Source organism: Tachyglossus aculeatus, chromosome 2 (assembly GCF_015852505.1).
Source record: "Tachyglossus aculeatus isolate mTacAcu1 chromosome 2, mTacAcu1.pri, whole genome shotgun sequence".
Classification (NCBI taxonomy): Eukaryota; Metazoa; Chordata; class Mammalia; order Monotremata; family Tachyglossidae; genus Tachyglossus; species Tachyglossus aculeatus.
Genome location: NC_052067.1, coordinates 43477985 through 43500653, shown reverse-complemented (window position 1 = coordinate 43500653; position 22669 = coordinate 43477985). Strand labels below are relative to the sequence as shown.

The 22669-nt window shown below is 51.9% G+C and overlaps 1 protein-coding gene across 1 annotated transcript in view; it reads left to right on the top strand.

Annotated features, from left to right (window-relative positions):
* The window catches only part of TRANK1 (tetratricopeptide repeat and ankyrin repeat containing 1), an 80794-nt gene extending 66272 nt beyond the window's left edge, over positions 1-14522 (top strand). Inside the window, exons 19-24 of the mRNA XM_038767663.1 lie at positions 1345-1448; positions 1561-1693; positions 3485-3630; positions 8095-11117; positions 12449-12547; positions 13461-14522. Of these exons, the coding sequence (XP_038623591.1) occupies positions 1345-1448; positions 1561-1693; positions 3485-3630; positions 8095-11117; positions 12449-12547; positions 13461-13558 (3603 nt within the window). The 3' untranslated portion in view covers positions 13559-14522. The remainder of the gene's footprint in view (positions 1-1344; positions 1449-1560; positions 1694-3484; positions 3631-8094; positions 11118-12448; positions 12548-13460) is intronic.
* The last annotated feature ends 8147 nt before the right edge of the window (positions 14523-22669 follow it).

Sequence of the window (22669 nt, the reverse complement as noted above, 5' to 3'; positions counted from 1 at the left end):
AGTCCTTCTGACTCTCAGTCCAGTGTTCTTTCCCATAGGTAAGGAAACTTATTTGGGCTTTAGGGTTTGGACCAGTAAGTTACAGCCTTGTTTTATTTCTCTCTCCCGTTGACTTATAATAATAATAATAATAATAATAAATAATAATAAAAATGGCATTTATTAAGCACTTACTATGTGCAAAGCACTGTTCTAAGCGCTGGGGAGGTTACAAGGTGATCAGGTTGTCCCACGGGGAGCTCACAGTCTTAATCGCCATTTTACAGATGAGGTAGCTGAGGCCCAGAGAAGTGAAGTGACTTGCCCAGAGTCGCACAGCTGACAATTGGCAGAGCTGGGATTTGAACCCATGACCTCTGACTCCAAAGCCCGCGCTCTTTCCACTGAGCCACGCTGACTTGGGATAGAAACAACTGGCAGGTGTTTCTGTCACTGGTTAGAAACTAAACATAGAGGCAACGTGTTTTTTTTCACCTAAGGGATTAAAAACCACGGCTGATTATCAACCGTATTTATTGAGTGCTTGTACTGTGTGCGGGGAACTTTACTAATCGCTTGGGAGAGTACAAACGATAGTATATAGACACATTCCCCGCTCACAATGAGCTTACAGTCCAGAGGACAGGCTTATAGTCAGAGGGCTTTTTACATGTTGTAACATTTAGATATCTTGTTAGCTCTCTTTCTATTATATTTCTAGCCGCCGCCCCCCGCACCTAGATGTGGTGGCTGAGAGCTTAGTTGTGGCATTTATTAAGCTTTACTCTGTGCCAAGCACTGTCCTAAGCACTGGGGTAGATACAAGTGTAAGCAAATCGGACACAGCTCACAGTCGAAGGGGAAACAAGCTATTTCGCCCTCATTTTACAGATGAGGAAACTGGGGACCCAAAATTGACGCAGCTTGCCCAGAGTCACACAGCGGGCAAATGGGAGAGCCGGGATTACCTCCTTCCCTTCCCCACAGCACCTGTATATATGTATATATGTTTGTACATATTTATTACTCTATTTATTTATTTATTTTACTTGTACATATCTATTCTAATTATTTTATTTTGTTAATATGTTTGGTTTTGTTCTCTGTCTCCCCCTTCTAGACTGTGAGCCCACTGTTGGGTAGGGACTGTCTCTATATGTTGCCAACTTGTACTTCCCAAGCGTTTAGTACGGTGCTCTGCACACAGTAAGTGCTCAATAAATACGATTGATTGATTGATTGATTGATTAGAACCCAGGCTCCCAACCCCCAAGTCACGGGCCCTGCTACTTCTCTGAGAATTTGTGGTAGGCTCACTCCCCGGGACCTCTCCGAACGCCCAGAGGGCCGTCTCCTGTCTTTCAGGTGGCAGCCAAGTGTTACCAGAAGGGAGGAGCGTTGGAGAAGGAGAAGCTGGCACTTGCCCACAACGCTGTGCTGAACGTCAAGTCGAAGAAAATCAGCCCCAAGTAAGAGGCCGGAGAGAATCCTGTTGAGGCTAGGCCACCGGCGAGGACATCAGTTCGGCCGGGTGTCCCCCCTCCGCCGGCCACGCTGACGTATGTTTCCTTTGCCTTAAAGGGGAAAGCAGATGGAGTACTTGGAATTGGCCAAGACCTATTTGGAGTGTGGCGAACCTAAACTGTCTCTGAAGTGCCTGAGCTACGCCAAGGAGTTTCAGCTGTCGGCCCAGCTGTGTGAAAAGCTGGGGAAGGTACGGGTTTAAAGATGAAGACCTTCCCCACCAGTCGGTCAGTTTGTATCCACTGAGCGCTTACCACGTGCAGAGCACTGTACTAAGCGCTTGGGAAAGGACGGTATAGCAGAGTTGGTAGACACGTTCCCCGCCCACAAGGAGTACGCAGTTTAGAAGGGGGAGGCAGACATTAACGTAAATATATTATGAATATGTATTGAGACTTGTTTGTGCAAGGCTCTCTCTTAAGCGCTTAAGAGAATAATGGAGTTGGTAGATACGTTTCCCTGCCTGCAACGAGCTGGCAGTCTAGAGTGGAGACAGACATTAATATATTACGGATATGTATGTAAGCACTGGGGGGCTGAACGTGGGGTGAATAAAGCCAAGGGCACTGCAGAAGGAAGTGGAAGAAGAGAAAAGGAGGCCTAGTCGGGGAAGGCCTCTTGGAGGAGATGTGCCTTCAGTAAGGTTTTGAAGCAGGGTGGGAGAGTGATGGTCTGTCGGATATTAGGGGAGAGGGCATTCGAGTCCAGAGGCGAAGAGACGGCGGCGAAATGGACGAGATGGAGGTCCAGTGAGAAGGTTAGCCCTTGAGGAGTGAAATTTGCCTGCTGGGTTGGAGTAGGAGACCAGCAAAGTGAGGTTGGAGGAGGCAAGGGGATTCAGTGCTTTAAAGGGGATGGTGCAGAGTATCACAGCCTGTTTCTGTCTGCAGGGAGGGAGGAAGGGCAGGGCTAGGCGAGTTTGGGGGCATTTGTACAGTTTGGCAAGAGCCCTGCTCAGCTGGCAGGTTCAAGCCCTGATGCCTGTTCCGTGCTGAGCACCAGCCTGGACTCCTGAGGCTGTGCAGGGAACTTCTACAAGCTTGGTCAGGCGTCTCCTTTTAAAGCCGGTGGCCCTCGGCTTCAGTTTGGGACTTGCGGAGCCTAGAATGGCTTTCCCCATCCCACCAAGCCTCCAGAGGAGGACAGCTGAACTCGCTGGGAAGAGGAGTGTGTGTCTGGGAAGAAGGGGAGACCCAGGACACCCAGAAGTTCACCAGTCATTGCTGGGGGGATGAGAGAGATTCGTTAAGCCCCTAGACATCATTTTTCTCTCTGCTTCCACCCTCTTCCTCTTACACTCTTCCCTTTCCTTCTGCTCCCACCGTCTCTCTCCTCTCTCTACTCCCTTCTGCCCTCACTCCCACATCTTCCCCCACTCCCATCTCTTCTTCCCCTCTCCCACCCTCTCTTACCTCATTCACCTTTTTCTCCACTCCACCTTCTGCTCCCCCTCTCCCACCTTCTCTTCCACCCCCATTCTCCTATTCTACTCTCCCACTTCTTCCCCCTTTTCTTCCCTCTTCGCCTCCCTTCTCCCCCTCACCTCCGTCTTCTCCCCCCTCTCCCTCGCTTTGTTCTCCATCCTCTTTTCTCCTCTCTCCAACTCTTCTCTCTCTCCCACCCTCTTCTTCTCCATCTTCCTCTCCCCTCTTCTCCTATCCCTCTCTCCCTCCTTCTTCCTCTCCTCCCCCCTTCCCTCACCCTACTTCTCTCCCTCCACTTTTCTCTCCCCTCTTTTCTTTCCCCTCACCCTCTTTCTTCTCCTCACTTTCTCTCTCCTCCTTTCATCAGAAGTTGAACTTTCTACTGGAGTCAGGAATAGAGTAAAAGCCTCCCAACTAAGTAGCCAGTCAGGCAAGTTCCCATACTGAATCGTCCGAATGAGTGTCACCAGGCCTGCCACTCGCTCAGTGCTGGGAAGGGTGTACTCGAATAAGACCTTTGGAGGAATGGAATATGAATAACCTTCGGTCTGCCCTAGATGAAAGATGCCGCCTATTTCTATAAGCGAAGCCAGTGCTTCAAAGATGCCTCGAGGTGTTTTGAACAAGTTCAGGAATTCGATCTAGCCCTCAAGATGTACTGCCAGGCGGAAATGTTTGAGGAAGCCGCGGTTGCAGTGGAAAAGTATGTGACATTCTTCTTTCCGCCCTCTCCTCTTTGTTCTCTTCCCTCTCGCGCTCGGCTTTGACCGGGTTGTTAGGACCACTCCAGCTCTAACGGTGAAACCCGGACTTCCAGTGTGCTGTTTCTTCTTCCCTTTTTAATGGTATTTTTTAAGCACTTAATATGTGCCAGGCTGTGTACTAAGCGCTAGGGGAGCTCCAAGCTAATCAAGTGGATACAATTCCCGTCCAACACAAGACTCACAGTCTCAGTCACCATTTTCCAGGGAGAACAGGTATTTAACCCCCATTTTACAGTTGAGGAAATTGAGGCCCAGAAAAGTCGCGCAGTTGGCAGAGCCAGGTTTAGAACTCAGGCCCCTGCTCTTTCCCCTAGACCACACTGCTTCTCCAGTGGTAAGTTCCACTGCTGTAATGCTGCCTACCCTTTGAGTGGCCAGTGCCTGCTGCTCCTGAAAACATTATTGTGGGGCACTGAAAGGGGTAGGACGACGAGCTGGTGCCTTTTGGCCGACTCATTCCCTGGTGCCAGGGAATTTAGCCGTCGTATCATTCATCTGATCGAGCCCCACTTAATAATAATAATAATAATGATGGCATTTGTTCAGCGCTTACTATGTGCAAAGCACTGTTCTAAGTGCTGGGGAGGATACAAGGTGATCAGGTTGTCCCACGTGGGGCTCACAGGCTTTTGTTGGGTAGGGACTGTCTTGTACTTCCCAAGCGCTTAGTACAGTGCTCTGCACACAGTAAGCGCTCAATAAATACGATTGATGATGATGATGATGATCCCCATTTTACAGATGACGTAACTGAGGCCCAGAGAAGTTAAGTGAGTTGCCCCAAGTCACACGGCTGACAATTGGCGGAGCTGGGATTTGAACCCATGACCTCTGACTCCCAAGCCCGGGCTCTTTCCATTGAGCCACGCTGCTTCTCTGCTTCACTTCCATCCTTTAATGCCTCTGGGACCCAGGGCGTTAGATTTGGTTTCGGTTTGTGTGTGATTCATGTGCCCCCAGGCAAAAAAATTCCCCCTCACCTGGTTTGAGGATTCAAGTGGTGAAGCATTGTGGCGTACTAGGAGACAGAAGGACCTAGGTTCTACCTGGCTCCGCCATATGTCTCCTGTGGTATCTTGGGCAAGTCACTTCACTTCTCAGAGCCTCAGCTACATCATGTGTAAAATGGGGATCATCATCATCATCAATCGTATTTATTGAGCGCTTACTGTGTGCAGAGCACTGTACTAAGCGCTTGGGAAGTACAAGTTGGTGACATATAGAGACAGTCCCTACCCAGCAGTGGGCTCACAGTCTAAAAGGGGGAGACAGGGAACAAAACCAAACATACTAACAAAATAAAATAAATAGAATAGATATGTACAAGTAAAATAAATAAATAAATAGAGTAATAAATATGTACAAACATATATACAGATCAAGATTAAGACTGTGAGCTCTGTGTGGAACAGGGATGGTGTCCAACCTGATTAAACTGTAACTCTATGGATGTGCAGCGTGGCTTAGTGGAGAGAGCCTGGGTTTGAGAGTCGGAGGTCATGAGTTCTCATCCTGGCTCCGCCACTTGTCAGCTGTGTGACTTTGAGCAAGTCACTTCATTTCTGGGCCTCAGTTACCTCATCTGTAAAATGGGGATTAAGACTGTGGGCCCCACGTGGGACAACCTGATTACCATGGGTCTCCCCAGTGCTTGACACATAGTAAGCACTTAACAAATGCCATTATTATTATTATACATACCGGAACGACTAAGGAAGAGCAAGGAGCAAACATTCTGGAGAAAGCATGTCCATAGAGTCGCTTTGGGTCAGATACAACTCGGCGGCTTTTGATCAATCAATCAATCAGTTGTATTTATTGAGCGGTAACTGTGTGCAGAGCACTGTACTAAGCGCTTGGGAAGTACAAGCTGGCAACATATAGAGACAGTCCCTACCCAACAGTGGGCTCCCAGTCTAGAAGGGGGAGACAGAGAACAAAACCAAACAAACTAACAAAATAAAATAAATAGAATAGATAGGTACAAGTAAATGATGATGATGACCCCAGCCCTATGTGCTTGGCACATAGAAAGTGATTGATTGAATAATTGATTGATTGAAATAAAGCGACATGTCCCTGTTGGCCAGGTGAGAGTGTGACCTGCCCTGATCAAACAAAATGTTGGCTGAAGCGTCGATGTGGCTGTTTAGGCTGTATCCCTCCTATCGGTCAATCAACAGTATTTATTGAGCGCTTACTGTCTGCAGAGCACTGTACTAAGCGCCTGGAGAATACAATGCAACAGAGTTGGTAGGCACTATCCCTGCCCACAACGATCCTGAATAATGATACTAAAAATAGTAGTTATAATAATTATAATTGTGGTATTTGTTAAGCACTTACTATATTCCAGCCAGTTGGGTTGGACACGGTCCCTGTCCCACCTGGGGCTCACAGTCTTTAATCCCCATTTTACAGGTGAGGGAATTGAGGCACGAAGAAGTGAAGTGACTTGCCCAGGGTCACACAGCAGACAAGTGGCGGAGTCGGGGTTAGAATCAGGTCCTTCTGGATCCCATACCCATATTCTGTCTTCTAGGCCACGCTGCTTAGACTGTGAGCCGCACGTAGGACAGGGACTGTGTGCAACCTGATGACCATATCTTTTCCCCACTGCTTAGAACAGTGCCTGGCACATAGTGAGTGCTTAATAAATACCATAATATGAATTATTATGATCAATTGAGTACTCAGTAATATCTATCAAACGCTTATTCTGCACAGAGCATTGTATGAAGTCTTCTAGACTGTGAGCCCACTGTTGGATAGGGACCGCCTCTATATGTTGCCAACTTGTACTTCCCAAGCGCTTAACACAGTGCTCTGCAAACAGTAAGCGCTCAATAAATGCGATCGAATGAACGAATGTTCGGGAGGGTCCGATAGAGTCAGCAGGCATGATCCCTGCCCTCAGGAAGTTGACGGTCAAACGGGAGAGACAGACAGTAAAACAGTAAAAATCGAAGACAGCCAGATCATCTTCGTCCTCCAAATCTGTGTCTTTTTGAGTTGACGTCTTACAGACGAACGTAGGATTGCTGCTGCTCGTTTCCCGAGTTACTGTTCTGTCATCAAGCAGAGCTCGAGTCCTAACTGAGCTGAATGAGATGGCAGTGGGCAGTCATTCCAATTTAGAAGAAAGTGACTCACCACGGGAATTTTTCGGTGATCATGACATCCCCTTCCTGGAGGGGCTACAGGTCACCTGGTCCTCTACCTGCCAGGATCCGTTCCTTCAGAAAGCCCTGTGCTTTTGGCCTCCCTCTTAAAGAGAGTAGTAGCCCAGTGAGCTTAGGAATGGGTATGAGATGGTAATAACAGCAGTAATAATGAATAATTATAACAATTCTAGTATTTGTTAAGAGCTTACTATGTGCCAGGCACTGTACTAAGCACTGGGGTGGATACAAGCAAATGGGGTTGGACACAGTCCCTGTCCCTCATGGGGCTCACAGTCTTAACCCCCGTTTTACAGAAGAGGTCACCAAGGCATGAGAAGTGAAGTGACTTGCCCGAGGTCACAGAGCCAACCGGTGACGGAGCCAGGATTAGAACCCAGGTCCTTCTGACTCTTGGGCCACGCTGCTTCTCTTTATCACTCTCTTCTGGGATGATAAATGGCGCTGAATCACTCAAGGGTAGTTAGTGGGAGCTTGGAAGAGTGTAGTGCAACAGAGTTAGCCGACAAATTCCCTGCCCACGACGAGTTTACAGTCTTAGAGAAGCAGCGTGGCTCAGTGGAAAGAGCACGGGCTTTGGAGTCAGAGGTCATGGGTTCAAATCCTGGCTCCGCCAATTGTCAGCTGTGTGACTTTGGGCAAGTCACTTCACTCATCTGTAAAATGGTGCTTAAGACTGTGAGCCCCTTGTGGGACAACCTGATCACCTTGTATCCCCCCAGTGCTTAGAACAGTGCTTTGCACATAGTAAGCGCTTAACAAATATCATTATTATTATTATGGGAGAAAGAGAGTGGGAGTGGTCAATGGGTGAGGGGGGAGAGAGAGAGAGAATGTGTGTGTGTTTGTCTGGGGGGTTTGCAATCCTGGGCCATTCCTTGGGGAACAATGGCCGGTTGGTATCAGCGTTTATCCGTGCCCGCTTTCCTAATGATAACAACGATGGTATTCGTTAAGCGCTTACTATGTGCCAGGCACCGTTGTAAGAGCTGGGGCAGGTGCAAGCTAATCAGGTTGGACGCAGTCCCCGTCCCACCCGAGGCGCGCAGTCTCAATCCCCATTTTCCAGATGAGGTCAGCGAGGCCCAGAGAAGTGACTTGCCCCGGGTCACGCAGCAGACAGGCCAGGCGGCGGAGCCGGAATTAGAACCCAGGTCCTTCCGGCTCCCAGGCCCGCGCTCTCTCCACTGAGCCACGCCGCTTCTCGCTCTCCCGGTCCAGGTATGAAAAGATCCTCCGGGCCAAGAACCCGGCGGCCCCCAAACTGTCTTACTCGGCCAGCCAGTTCTACTTGGAGGCGGCCGCCAAGTACCTGAGCGCCAACAGGATCCCGGAGATGATGGGCGCGCTGTCCAACCTGGAGCAGGAGGACCAGCTGGTGTTCCTCAAGTCCCGGAAGCGCCTGACGGAGGCGGCGGACCTGTTGAAGCGGGACGGCCGGGAGGAGGAGGCGGCCCTGCTGATGAAGCAGCACGGCTTCCTGCTGGAGGCGGCCCGGCTGACGCCGCGCCCGGACTTCCGGGCCTCCTGCCTGCTGGGGGCCGCCCGGCGCCTGGTGGCCGGCTCCGGGGACGCGGAGGAGACGGAGGCCATCCTGCGGGAGGCCCTGGAGCTGTCGGAGCAGACGGGGCAGCGGGCCGGCGTGGCCGAGGCGGTCTTCCTGCAGGGCGTCCTCCGCAGGGACTTCCCGCTGCTGCGGGACGCCTTCTACCAGTTCCTGCGCCTCAACCACTACGCGGGCGGGGTGGAGGCCCTGTACCACGCCACGGCCCTGGGCGAGGCCGCCGGGGCCCGGCTCCTGGCCCTGGGGCCCGGCGGCCTGGAGGCCCTCCTGAACCTGGCCCGGGCCCTGCGGCGGGCCTCCAACAACGCCGAGAAGGACATGGTCAAGTCCTGCTTCGACTTCTTCGGCCTCTCGCCGGAGGACCCCCGCCACGGCCGGGTCTCCCCGACCGAGCCGGGCCCCTTCCTCGGGGTCCTGCCGGACGCGGACGCCGGCCCGCGGGGCCGGGAGACCGGGGACGGCCGGGTGCCGGCCCTGCACAAGCACCTGCTGGGCCGGCTGTGCGCCATCGGGCGGGGCCTGCTGAGGCAGAGGGCCCCGGAGGCCTGCGCCAAGTACCTCGTCGGGCTGAGCTGCCCGGACGCCCGCTGCCCGGACCTGCACCGGCCCCTGCAGCGCCACGAGGCCCGGGCCGTCCTGCACGCCAAGATGCACCTGGTGGCCGTCGGCGGGCTGCTGCTGGAAGCCAAGCGCGTGTTCCCCCAGGCCCCGGCCAAGGAGCTGGCCGAGCTGGACGCCCTGCTGGCGAGGGAGGCGGACGAGGCCTGCCGCTCCCTCCTGGACGCCGTCTTCCCCAAGCCCTTCCACCCGAGGGTCCTGTCGGAGACCCCGGCGGCCTGCGTGGAGCTGCTGGGCCGCGGCCCCCGCTCCCTCAAGCCCTGCCGGGTGGCCCTGAAGGAGCACGTCCGCGGCCGCTTCCGCCGCGAGAGGCCGCGGAGCCGGCGGGAGTCGACGGACCTCTGGCTGGCCGCCATGCGGGCCTCGGCGCTGTCGTCGGGCTACCCCGAGGAGCTGGAGCGGCTGCTCCACCAGGAGGAAGAGGACTACAACCGGGAGCTCAAGGCCCTGGGGGCCAGGGAGGAGAGGGCCCGGGGCCGAGGGGGCCGAGAGGAAGCGGGAGGGCGGCCGGCCAAGGGGCCGGAGGGCCGCTTCGGCATGCTGGCGCCCGACTGGTACGACGGGAGCGCGGAGCGGGCCCACCTGTCCTTCGTCCGGCTGCTGGAGAACTCCCTGGAGCAGCTGTACGGGCAGCGCAACCCCGAGGGCTTCAAGAGGCTCTTCTTCCGCTTCCTGAACGTCCTGGTCCGCCGCTGCACGGAGCCCCTGATGCCCAGCATCGGGAACACGGTGGCGCTGCTGGAGTTCCAGTTCGTCCACTGCGCGGCCGTCCTGGCCCGCCTCTGGCCGGGCGCCGTCCTCTGCCTGCCCGAGAGCTACGTGGCCCTGGTGCACCACTGGGGCCACCTGTTCGGCGGGCCCGACCGGGAGGCGGGCGGCGCCTTCTCCGTCCTCCAGGACTACAAGCCCAAGGACCCCGGCCGCGCCGCCCGGGCCTTCCGCTTCCACCTGTCCTACTTGGCCGGCGTCCTCTGTGGGGCCGAGAACCCGGGCTTCGACGTCATGCTGGACGCCTTCGGGGAGCCGGGCCGCGTGGCCTCGGGCGAGGCGGAGCGGGCCACCGTGCTGTGCCTGGCCATGCTGGTCAACGCCGACGAGGTCCTGCAGCCGCGGTGCAAGCCCATCCTTTTCCGCCACTTCCCGGAGATGGAGGCCAAGCTGCGCCTCCTCCGGTACGCCCAGCCGGACCTGGTGCCCGCCCGGCTGGTCCGGCTGGTGGACCGGGTGCTGGCCGCCCCGGACGTCGGGGCCGTGGCCGAGGCCCTGCAGGACCTGCTCCTGGAGCGGGACGGGGAGTACCTGGTGGACTGCCGCTGGCGCGGGGACGGGCCCGCCTCCGGCCGGGGCCTGCGCTACGAGGCGGTCAGCCTGGCCCGGCTGGGCCGCCTGGACCCCGTGCAGGGCCCGGCCGGGCCCGAGGCCGACTACGAGCGGGACGAGCCCGGGGAGGAGCGGGAGGACCCGCTGGCCGCCATCCTGTCCCAGAAGCGCCTCAGGGAGCTCCGGAAGGCCTCCACCCGACGCCGGCTGCGGCGGGTCTGCCTGGTGGTCTCCCTGTGCGTCCGCTGGCGGCGGGGCGCCCGCCCCCCGCCGGAGCCCGGGGCCGACGAGGCCCGGCCCCCCGGGACCCCCGGCCCCTTCTTCAAGCAGGCCGACGTCGACCGCACCCAGTGCGACCTGTGCGGGGTCCGGTTCAGCCGGGGGCCCGAGGACCTCCTGGGCCCGGCCGGGGCCTTCGAGGGCGAGGCGGGGGCGGGGCGGCCGGGCCGGGCCGAGGCCTGGCCCGCCGGACGGCTGTCCTACGAGGACCACGTCCGGCTGGAGGAGCACCGGGGCAAGCTCCTGGCCTACCAGCGCTACCTCGGCCTGCTGGCGGGGCGGGTGGAGCCGGCCGTGGAGGAGGGCGTGCGGCTGGTCAGGGACATCGAGCAGAGCCTCTGGGTCAGGGGCCACCTGGGCTCCAAGGAGCAGAGCAACATGATGCAGAGGAAGGTGCAGGAGAACATCAAGAGGATCTCGGACGCCGCGGAGGACCTGTACAGGAGAAAAGCCTGGGCCGACGGTAAGGACCCTCACGCCCCACCTCGAGCGACGGGCAGTCAGTCCCATTTAACGAGCGCTTGCCGTGTGAAGAGCACCACGGAACAAGAAGCAGGCGCGTTCCCTGCCCACGAAGAGCTTACAGTCTAGAGGGGATGGGCAGGGAACGCACTCTCTAATTGTACTGTATCGGCTTCCCTCGGCGCTCAGTGCAGGGCCCTGCACGCGGTACGCATTCAATACGTACCATCGATCGATCGCTCTTTCGCCTGGCTGGAGGCGGGAGACCGGACCGGGCTCTGTAGGTTTCTCCCAGCCGCAGGGTGCTCGTCCTCCTCCTGGTTTATGTTAGACATTTCCTTCAATACATACCATCGATCGATCGCTCTTTCCTCCTAGTTTATGTTAGACATTTCCTGCTCGCCCTTCTGCCCTCCGCGGTGCAGGGAACGGCTAGGAGAGGTAGGAGGGGGCGAGCGTCCTGTGGGTCACAGCAGGAGTTTGGAAACCGGGAGCCAGAGGACGCGGGTTCTGATTCCAGCTCCGCCACTTCTGCTGTGCGAGCTCGGGAAAGTCTCTTCGCTTTTCTTTGCCTCGGTTACTTCATCCACAAAATGGGCATTATGACTGTGAACCCCACGTGGGTCAGGGACTGTGTCCAACCTGGTTAGCTTGTATCTACCTAAGCACTTAGAACGGTGCTTGACAGATAGTAAGTGCTTAGCAAATACCACAGTTATTATTAAAGGTGATGGCAAGTCCCAGCGGCATGGGGACAGAGCAACTTTTTGGGGTTTTCTTAATGGTATTGGTTGAGCGCTTACTGAGTGCCAGGCACTGTATTACGCTCTGGGGTAGATACTTACTAATCAGGTTGGACACAGTCCATGCCCCACGTGGGGTTTACAGTCTTAATCCCCCCCATTTTGGAGATAAGGTAATTCTTAGGGACGGAGAAAGGAAGGCCAGGAGTGTGAGATGGTTTATCCCAAACCATGTGATTGATTCTCAGGGAGTTCCAGTGCCTCTGTAAGAAGGGAACTACTAGGTGATTAGCCCCTATCACAGAATTACTCCCATTCTGAATTTTTCTACTTTTTTTTTTATGGTATCTGTTAAGCTCTTACTACATGCCAGGCACTAGACTAAGCGCTGAGGTAATACCAGCTACTCAGGTTGGACACGGTCCTTGTCCCACGTGAGGCTTCGCAGCCTCAATCCCCATTTTACAGATGAGGTGACGGAGGCCTCGAGAAGCCAGGCGGCTTGCCCAAGGTCACCCAGCGGCCAGGTGCCGGAGGCGGGGGTGAGAACCCAGGTCTAATGAGTGTGTTTCTGCTTTGGCCTCTGCAGCGGAAGATATCATGGTGCGGCCGGTTCATGTGTTGATGGCTTCGGTTGAACGTGCCCGGGAGTGGCTGAAGAAAACGGAGACGTGGCTAAAGGAGGAAGGTCAGTAGGAACTTTGATTTTTGCATTCCTGCCTCAGTTTCCCTCCTGTCTCGTCTGTTGGGGGCATCGCCCTGGACACACCTTACTTTGTGCAGAGCACGGCACTAAACACTTGGGAGAGTACAATGTAACACTGACAGACACATGCCCTACCCACAACAAGCTTACAGGCCAGATGGGGAGACAAACATTAATAAAATTAAGTAAAAGACGGATATGTAGATAAGTGCTGTGGGGCTGGGACGGGGGATGAATAAAAGGAGCAAGTCAGGGAGACGCAGAAGGGAGTGAGAGTAGAGAAAAGGAGGGATTAGTCAGGGAAGGCCTCTTCGAGGAGATGTGCCTTCAATAAGGCTTCGAAGCTGGGGAGAGTACTATCTACCAGACATGAAGAGGGAGGGCATTCCAGGCCAGAGATTGTAAGCTCATCGTGGCAGGGAACATGTCTACCAACTGTCGTATTCTCCTCTCCCAAGCGCTTAGTACAGTGCCCTGCACACCATAAGTGCTCAATAAATGCCACTGATGGATCCCTGCCCTTAAGGAGTTTATAATCTAATGTCTGTCTCCCCCTCCGGGTAGCACTTTGCTGGGAGGGAAGGTATCTACAACATATCTGTTGTATTGTTCTCTCCCAAGTGCTTCTTACAGTGCTGTGCACACAATAAGCACCCAATAAATACTGTTGGTTGTGGGAAGGGCTCCTTAAAGGACTGAGGGAATGATTACGAATGGATTTTTTCCGGGGAGGAGTCAGATTTTCCCAGGACCAAACTCTGACCCTGCTAACCGACAGGTGGGGGAAAGGCTTTCCTGCGAGATGGAGGATACAGATTAAATAACGGCCACAGAGAGGCGAGAAGCCACAGCTTCATGTTTTTTGAACCTTTTTTGAATCTTCCCTTTTCAATAGGCTTTGCCCAGGAAAACGAGCTTGAAAACGAAGAAGACTTCGGGGAGCTGTGCACCAAAAAGCGCTGGAGAAAACGCGGGAAGCCCCGCCGATATTAACGTCTAGACCGTCGCCGATTTTCCCACACCTGGCGCCCATGCCAGTGGATCGCAGCAGCCTGTGAGGGGGTGGGCGGCAGCGGCAGCAGCCAAAAATGCGTGTGGCCCAAAACAGCAGTTCAGCCCACCTTCTCTCACATTTTCTCTCGCTCTCAGTAGTTCTATTGCGTCTCTCCAGCGGTTTTAGGGGAAGCCGACAGCCTACGAGCCCCGAGGTCTTGTGAGCATCCTGGAGGGTGATGTGGTAGGGTCGGAGGCCTGGGTGAGCAGGGGGAATTGCCCGTCTGGGGCAGTGCTTGGAATCAGGCTCCCTGCTTATGGACAAGGGACCTTTCTGGAGGAGGGGGACAGGGGAGCGTGGGCCACGTGATGGCACGATCTGTCCTCATCTGGTGGTGTAGCTACTTCTGGGTGGGGTCGGTGGTCCTCAGAGGCAGGGAGGAGAGCCCACCCCCAGTCAGGTGCCAAGGGGTGGGGTGGGTGATGGCAATAACGCCATCCTCCAGTTGGCCCTGCCTATCCTGTCAGTGCCCTCCTGGGTCCCTCCCTTCCGACACTTGCAAGGTAAACATCACTCTCGGTCTTTCCCACCCATTTTGTTTTCCTCAGTGCTCCCACCGGCCAAAGAACACACTTTCTGATACCATCGGCATTCAGATAACTATCCGTTCTTCCGCTCGTAGTTAAGATGCACGGGCAGGGACCCGGTCCAACCCACAAGAAAGGACACTTCCTCTTGCCCTCCCTACAATTCCCATTGAACCCCCTCACCACGACCGGTGTCCAGGCACTTTACACTGCCCGAGCTGGGCTTCCTGTCGCCTCTATAGAGTCAGAAAAGCCAAGCCATTTCTTGAAAATTAGTTGTCGATAATTTTTACTTCGAAAGTTTTTATAGAGTTTGTTGGCCAGACATTTTGCTGTATCAGTTTTTTTTAATAAAGCCAAATGGTTTCTGTTTTAACCGGGCGTCGTCTAATTACCATCTTGCGATCTGATCGTAAAAGCGTGCCTGCTGGGAAAAGGGGGAGAATTTTCCAAGGAAGGGAAAGTGGGCAGGAGGAGTGAAATCTGGATCCTTCAGGACGATAGGTTGAAGTGGAGGTGTTTAGGTGGTTTTTCCCATCAGGGAAATAGTTATAGCATTATCAATCAATTAATCAATAGTACTGTTTGAGCCCTTATGCAGCTTAGCTTAGTGGATAGGACCCGGTTTCTAATTCTGGCTCCGCTATATGTCTGCTGGGTGACTTTGAGCAAGTCACCTCATTTCTCTGGGCCTCAGTTGCCTCATCTGTGAAGTGGGGATAAAAAGGGTGAGCCCTGTGTGGGACGAACTGTGTCCAACCCGATTAACTTCTCCAGTGCTTAGAACGGTGCTTGGCACATAGTAAGTGCTTATCAAGCACCATTATTGTCATTATTACTATAACGGTCTTCTCTGAGGGTTGCACCTGGGGAGTTTCCAGTACTCAAAGCAGCGTGGCTCAGTGGAAAGAGCATGGGAGTCAGAGGTCATGGGTTCTAATCCCGGCTCCCCCGCTTGTCTGCTGTGTGACCTTGGGCAAGTCACTTCTCTGCGCCTCAGTTACCTCAACTGTAAAATGGGGATTAAGACTGTGAGCCCCACGTGGGACAACCTGATTGCCTTGTAACCTCCCCAGTGCCTAGAACAGTGCTTTGCACATAGCGCTTAACAAATGCCATTATTATTATTATTATTGCTCTACCAGTCTCAACTATGGGAGAGAGAGTAAAGCAGAGGCCTACCCATTCCATTCCTAGCTTGGGCAGTGGCTAACGAGTGGAAGGCAATCTGCTACAAGTCAAAACCTACTTGTGTTGGGCAGCAGAGGTGTGGGAGAGAGTCAAGGGTGGATACTCAAATGTTCTGCACAGGAGGCAATGGTAAACCACTTCTGTATTTTGACCAAGAAAACTATGGATCCACTACCAGAACGATTGCAGGTGAAGGTGGGGCGTTCCGGGAGAGATTGTGTCCGTTGTGTCGCTATGGGTTGGAGACGACAGCAAAAGACAAGATTACAGTCTAGAGGGGTGACAGTAGTTACCCTCCGTAGGGCTCGGGAGGGGAGAAGAAATGATAGCAGGTCTCGCCCAGCTCCTGGTTGAGAAGCTATTTGGGGTTTGAGCCGCCAGCATTCATTCTTGGAAGAGGGGCTTGGAAGAAGGCCCTGGGTTCTCATCCTGGCTCCACTACATGTCCATTGTGTGACCTCAGGCAAGGCCTCAGTTGCCTCATCTGTAAAATGGAGATTAAGAGTGTGAGCCCCAGGTGGGACAAGGACTGAACTTGAATCTACCCCAGTGCTTTAATACGGTGTCTGGCGCAAAGTAAGTGCTTAACAAGTACCATTAAGAAAAAAATACAGGTGGGATTCAATAGATTAGTGGCAGAGATTGGGAGGGGGTTTTAATGCCTTGACGGTATTTATCGAGCATACTTGTGCAGAGCACTGTACTAAGTGCTTGGGGGAGTGCAATAGACACATTTTAGGTGTATTATCTTCCCCTCTGCCATTTCGCCCTTCCTCATTGCGTTATTGCGTTGATACGGAACTCTCTTAGTAGTGTGGGCAGGGAATCTGTCTATTTGCTGTTACGTTGTACTCTCCCAAGCACTTAGTACATTGTTTTGCATGCAATAAGCGCTCAATAAAGACATGAATGAATGAATGAACTCTAACGAGCTCGTGGCTCTCAGGACTTCCGGGGGATTTGGGAAGTTTCTGACTCCCCCCAGGCACCTCGTTGTTCCTTCTGCAAGGGCATTTTATTAAGTGCTTGAAACATACAGAAGAGAAAGGCACATTATCTGCCCTCAGGGAGCTTGTGATTCAATACCGGAATTGGACTTTGCTTTTTTTGTTTTTTTGTTTAGTATTTGTTAAGGGCTTACTTTGTGTCAGCACAAAGCCCTCGGGTGAATACAAGCTATCACTAGAACACTTTGTAGACGTGTTCCCCTCTAGACTGTAAGCTTATTGTGTTTTTTACAGTGCCAAGCACTGTTCTAAGCACTGGAGTAGATACAAGGTAATCAGCTTGTCCCACATGGGGCTCACAGGCTCAATCCCCATTTTACAGATGAGGTAACTGTGGGTTAACTCTGAGGGAGACAGAAAACGCTCTCGTTTTCAAATACAAGTGGCTGTAGGAACAGATGGGGGAAGGAGCAGGAGGTAACAGATTCTCATCCCTTCTGTTCTTTCTGCGCATTCAACTCGAGGGAAGATTTTTACTCAAAAGGTCATGCCAGGGAAGCATTTTGGTACGTAGAAGTGAAATCCGCGGGAGAGGCTATTCTCTGCCTGGAGAAAGCAAAAGGGGAACATTTTGGTCCGTACAAATGAAATCCTCACGAGAAAATATTCTCCGTTTGGGGAAAGCTCACGGGCCACCTTCTGAAATGGACGCAAGATTCCTCCTCGTCCATCTTGAAGTGTCTGCTCTTTGAACCTTGAGCAAGTCACTTCACTTCTTTGCTCCTCATTTCCCTCATCTGTAAAATGGGGATTAACACAGTGAGCCCCATGTGAGACAGGGACTGTGTCCAGAGCTACCCCAGTGCTTAGAACAGTGCCTGGAATCTAGCAAGTGCTTAACAAATACCACATTTATTATTCTCCGTGCTTCAGGTTCCCAAAGTAAAAACGGAGATTCAATATCTGCTCTCCCTCCTTAGATTGTCCGCCCTATGTGCGACACAGTGTGTCTGATTTGATTAATTCGTTTATACCCCAGCGCTTGACACGTAGTGAGCGCTTAACAAATACTATACTAATAATTACTATTAGTCAGTCAATGGTATTTATTAAGTGCTTACAGGGTGCAGAGCACTATACTAAGCGCTTCGGAGAGCATAATATAACAGAGTTGGTAGAATTGTTCCCTCCCCATCACAAGCTTATTTCTTAAGCCATCAATCAAGGGTATTTATTTAGTGCTTACTGTGTGCAGAGCACTGTACTAAACACTTGGGAGAGTGCAATAGCTTGGGAGAGTGCTTCCATTGAGAAGCAGCTTGGCTCAATGGAAAGAGCACGAGCTTTGGAGTCAGAGGTCATGGGTTCAAATCCCAGCTCCGCCTACTGTCAGCTGTGTGACTTTGGGCAAGTCACTTCTCTGTGCCTCAGTTGCCTCATCTGTAAAATGGGGATTAAAACTGTGAGCCCCCCGTGTTACAACCTGATCACCTTGTAACCTCCCCAGCGCTTAGAACAGTGCTTTGCACATAGTAAGTGCTTAACAAATATCATCATTATTATTATTATTATTATTAATAGAACAGTATAATAGACACATTCCCTGCCCACAATGAGCTTACAGTCCAGTGGGGACACCTGAGAAGCAGCATGGCATAGTGGATAGAGCATAGGCCTGGGAGCCAGGGTCATGGGTTCTAATCCCAGATCCACTACTTGTCTGCTGTGTGGCCTTGGGCAAGTCACTTCTCTGTGCCTCAGTTGCCTCATCTCCCCCTTTTAGACTGTGAGCCCACTGTTGGGTAGGGACTCTATATGTTGCCAATTTGTACTTCCCAAGCACTTAGTACAGTGCTCTGCACATAGTAAGCGCTCAATAAATACGATTGATGATGATGATGATGATCTGTAAAGTGAGGATTGAAACTGTGAGCTCTACATGGGGCAGGGACTGTGTCCAACCCTATTGGCTTGTATCCACCCCAGCGCATAGTACAGTGCCTGGCACATAGTAAGCGCTTAACAAATACCATTATTATTATTATTATTATTATAACCTGTGTCAGATCAGACGTCAGCTCCAGTCCTACACACACGCCCCAAAGTTCACCAAAGCAGTTTCCTTGCAGCCGTGGTGAGCCATGCCCAGACAGAACAGGCCCTCATTCTACATTCACTCATTCATTCAATCATATTTATTGAGCACTTGCCGTGTGCAGGGCACTGTACTAAACACTTGGGAGAGTACAATGCAACAATAGACAGCGTGGCTTTGAGGCAAGAGCCTGGGCTTGGTAGTCAGAGGTCATGGGCTCTAATTCTGACTCTGCCACTTATCAGCTCTGTGACTTTGGGCAAGTCACTTAACTTCTCTGGGCCTCAGTGGCCTCTTCTATAAAATGGGGATTAAAACAGTGAGCCCCACGTGGGACAACCTGATTACCTTGTATCTACCCCAGTGCTTAGAAGAGTGCTTGGCACATAGTAAATGTTTAACAAATACCATTATTAGAAGAGAAGCAGCGTGGCCTAGTGGAAAGGGCACAGGTTTGGAAGTCAGAGGTCATGGGTTCTAATCCCAGCCCCAACACTTGTCTGCTGTGTGACCTTGGGCAAGTCACTTAGCTTCTCTGTGCCTCAGTTACTTCATCCGTAAAGTGGAGATTAAGACTGTGAGCCCCACGTAGGACAACCTGATAACCTTGTATTTACCCCAGCGCTTGGTAAAGTGCTTGACTCATAGTAAGCACTTAACAAATACCATCCTCATTATTATTATTATTATTATTATTATTATATGGACACATTCTCTGCCCACCATGATCTTACAGTCCAATCATGACTAGCCCAAATGTCGATTGAAATCGCTCGTTGTGACAGAACAGGGCCTCCTTCCTTGGCTCGGTTTTCGTTCTTCACTTGGGAAGATGGGTTGATAGTCACATCCCAGAAAAGAGCTTTGGGTTGTAAGGAGAGGAGACCCTCGTGTCTCTCTAAGTGGCTTCCAAGGAATCATGATCTAGGAGGCTGCCGAAGTCAAAGTGGAGGAGGCAAAATGCCTTTAAACATTCCATCTTGGGATGCCTTGCCTCTGCAGGTTGGTCAGCCCACACCCTGATCTAAGAAGGTTTCTCCAAAAGCTGAGGGGATGGAGCGGGGAAGTAAACCAGGAGACAGCATGGAGAAGCAGTGCGGCCTGGGGGATAGAGCCCGGGCCCGGGAATCAGAAGGACCTGGGTTCTAGGCTCGGCTCTGCCACTCACTCGCTGCGTGACCTTGGGCGAGTCACTTCGTTTCTCTGGGCCTCAGTTCCCACATCTGCACAATGGGGATTAAGACTGAGCCCCATGTGGGATATGGACTTTGACTAATCTGATTTGCTTGTGTCTACCCCAGTGCTTAGTACAGGGCCTGGCACATAGCGCTAACAAAGGCATGGGACATGGCATGATGCGTCTGCCAATTCTGCTGTATTGGACTCTCCCAAGCGCATAGTACAGGATTTAGCCTGAAAGGATGATTCGGTTTGCCAGAGAAGTTCATGCAGGCAACTTCTGGCTCTCTCTTATTCTCCCCGGTAGAGAGGGGATGGTATAGGGCCGAGAGAGAGCCACGTACCTGCCGTGTGACCTTGGACAAGTCACTTAACTTCTCTGTACCTCAGGTACCTCATCTGTAAAATGGGTTTTAAGGCTGTGAGCCTCATGTGAGGCAGGAACTGTGTCCAACCCAATAATATTGTATTCTCCCAAGCACTAAGCACAGTCCCCTGTACACAGTAAGCACTAAATAAGTACTATTAATTGACCATTTTACTTAAATACCACAGTTCTCCTCCTCCTCATTATTATTAGTAATATTATCAATGAATGGTATTTACTGAGCACTTCCTGTGTGCAGAGCACTGTACTAAGCTATTGGGAGAGTATAATAGAGATGGTTGACATGTTCCCTGCCCACAGTGAGCTTACAGTCTGAGAATGGAGGACACTATATCTATCTGTTCAAGTAGCTCACTCATTTCTGAGTGCCAGTAACTCCTGAACTTTAAAACTAGTAGGATGAGGACATGTTGGATCTAATCCTTCCTAAAAGGCAAAATGGAACGCAAAAGAATGAATCCTGAGCCTTTTTAAGGAGTACAGGCAGGTTTTGTCCAGGATTTCTGACGAGCAGCTGGGAAGCTAAGAGTCAGGGCTTCTGGAGGGCAAAGGATAGTTATCATTTCGTGGGAGATTTTAAAATAAAGTGAGGAACTCGTTGCACTTAATACAATTGATTGATTGTGAATTACAGTAACCATTCCCATCCCCCCTCCCCTTCCTACCCCAGAACATGAACATTTAAAGAAAAAAATCCCCGCATATCTAGTTCGAGTCTGTGTCCTTGGTATTGCTGACCCCCTGTTTCTACCGTGGTCCGCAGGAGGGATTCATGAAGTGGAGGCAATTATGTGAGTGAAAACCTTATTTCCATGAATTCCCAGGAGGAGTCAAGGAGAAAGAGGAACCCAACTTCTGGAGTGCCTTGGAATATTCTCTTCCCTTCTGGCTAAGACTGGAGGGGCAAGCCAGGGAGGGAAGCTCGAATCCCTGAGCTGATGTGTGCTCGTCCTTGAATTGGCGGGATGCTTCCGCTATTTATAAATAAATTTTGTTTGCCTCCACCTCCTCAGATTGAAATCAAGCAATCATTCAGATATATGTATTGAGTGCTTATTGTGTGCACTGTACTAAGCGCTTGGGAGTGTACAGTGCAACAGAGTTGTTGCCCACAAGGAACTTACAGCCTAGAGGGGGAGACGGACGTTAATATAAATAATTAAATTACAGATATGTACGTGAGGGCTGAGGGAGGAGTAAATCCACAGGAATCTTGCCTCTGCTGTACTCTTCCAAGTGCTTAGTCCAGGGCTCTACACTCGGTATGCACTCAAAAAGCACTAGTGACTGATGGATGATGGAATGTTCAAACCACATTATAATGGCTTGTTTTTTGTTTTTTAATGGTATTTGTGAAGCGCTTACTCTGTGCTAGGCATGTACACTAAGTGCTGGGGTAGATACAAGATAATTAAGTTAGACACGGGCCTTGTCCCACACTAAACATCAGTGTTTTAAGTTCACTGTTACCATATGCTTTTTGGAAACAGTGACCCTGAAGCAGGCACAAATTCGATCTACGGAAAATGCTGATGAACTGATGCAGTGATTTGGCGAGTCGCAGAAGCGTGGTGGGAGCTCACCTCCTTGTACCATTTCAGTAGTGTTTGAAACACCTGTGCACAACCTCTGATCTACCATTTCAATCACCGTGGTTGTCCCCCAAGCACTTAGTGCAGTGTTCTGCACATATTAAGTGTTCAATAAATACAACTGATTGATTGGTGCCATTTTTTTTGTTAGCTTGGGTCTTGTACGAAGTGTGACTATCACACTGAGGGAGGAACAACAGTATTCAGTGCCTGGTTTCAAGCAGAAAGACAGGCTTTTCTCCGCCCTTAAAGACCAGAGAGGATTCAAGGTGATTACGGTGGTGCCGGAGTCGACCTGCTTTTCCGAAATCCAACTGTTGTTATTTCGGTTCCCTGCCTGGGCCTTCCCCTGGGCTGTGCCAGTGATGCAGGTAGGTTGCCTGGTTGCAAAAATCCAATCTCTCCTCCCGCTCACAGCCTAATGGCTCCGCACTGTCACAAGGGATTCGCGTGAGATTCTGATGCTCAAATGACCAGAAGAATCTTTTCCCATTTGTGTTGTTTCCCAACTGCCTCCTCCCTGTTGTGTGTTGGGCCTTCCCTCGGATGAACTGTAGAAACGTTACTTGGCAACAGGGCAAATGAAATTGATGAGCAAAGGATAATCCCAGAAGATTTAGTGTCTGGACTAGTTGCTTTCTGGGACCCCCCCAACCTCAGCCTCCTCCTTCTCTTCTCTCTAACTGGCTTTAAGATCCTGCTTTGGGAAGCCATGCGACCTAGTGGAAAAAGCAAAGACCTGGGCATCAGGAGGACCTGAGTTCTAATACTGGCTCCACCTCTCGTCTGCCGTGTGATCTTGGGCAAGTCCTTTAGCTTCCCTGGGCCTCAGTTCCGTTGTCTGCAAAATGGGAATTAAATTCCTCTCCTTCCTCCTGCTTAGACTGTGAGCCCCAGTGTGGGACCTGATGATTTTGTCTCTGCCTCAGTGCTCAGTACAGTCCTTGGCACATAGTAAGCGCTTAACAAACACCACGATTATCCTTGTTGTTCCTGAAGGAACCCAGGTGCTCTGTCTACCATAAGAGAAAGCAGATTGGCAGCAAAAGATGGCCTTCAGGTTTTCCCACTCCCAGGGTTTCATGCCGGATCTCTGTTTTGGGAGAAGCAAAGGTCCACGGGCTAACTTGT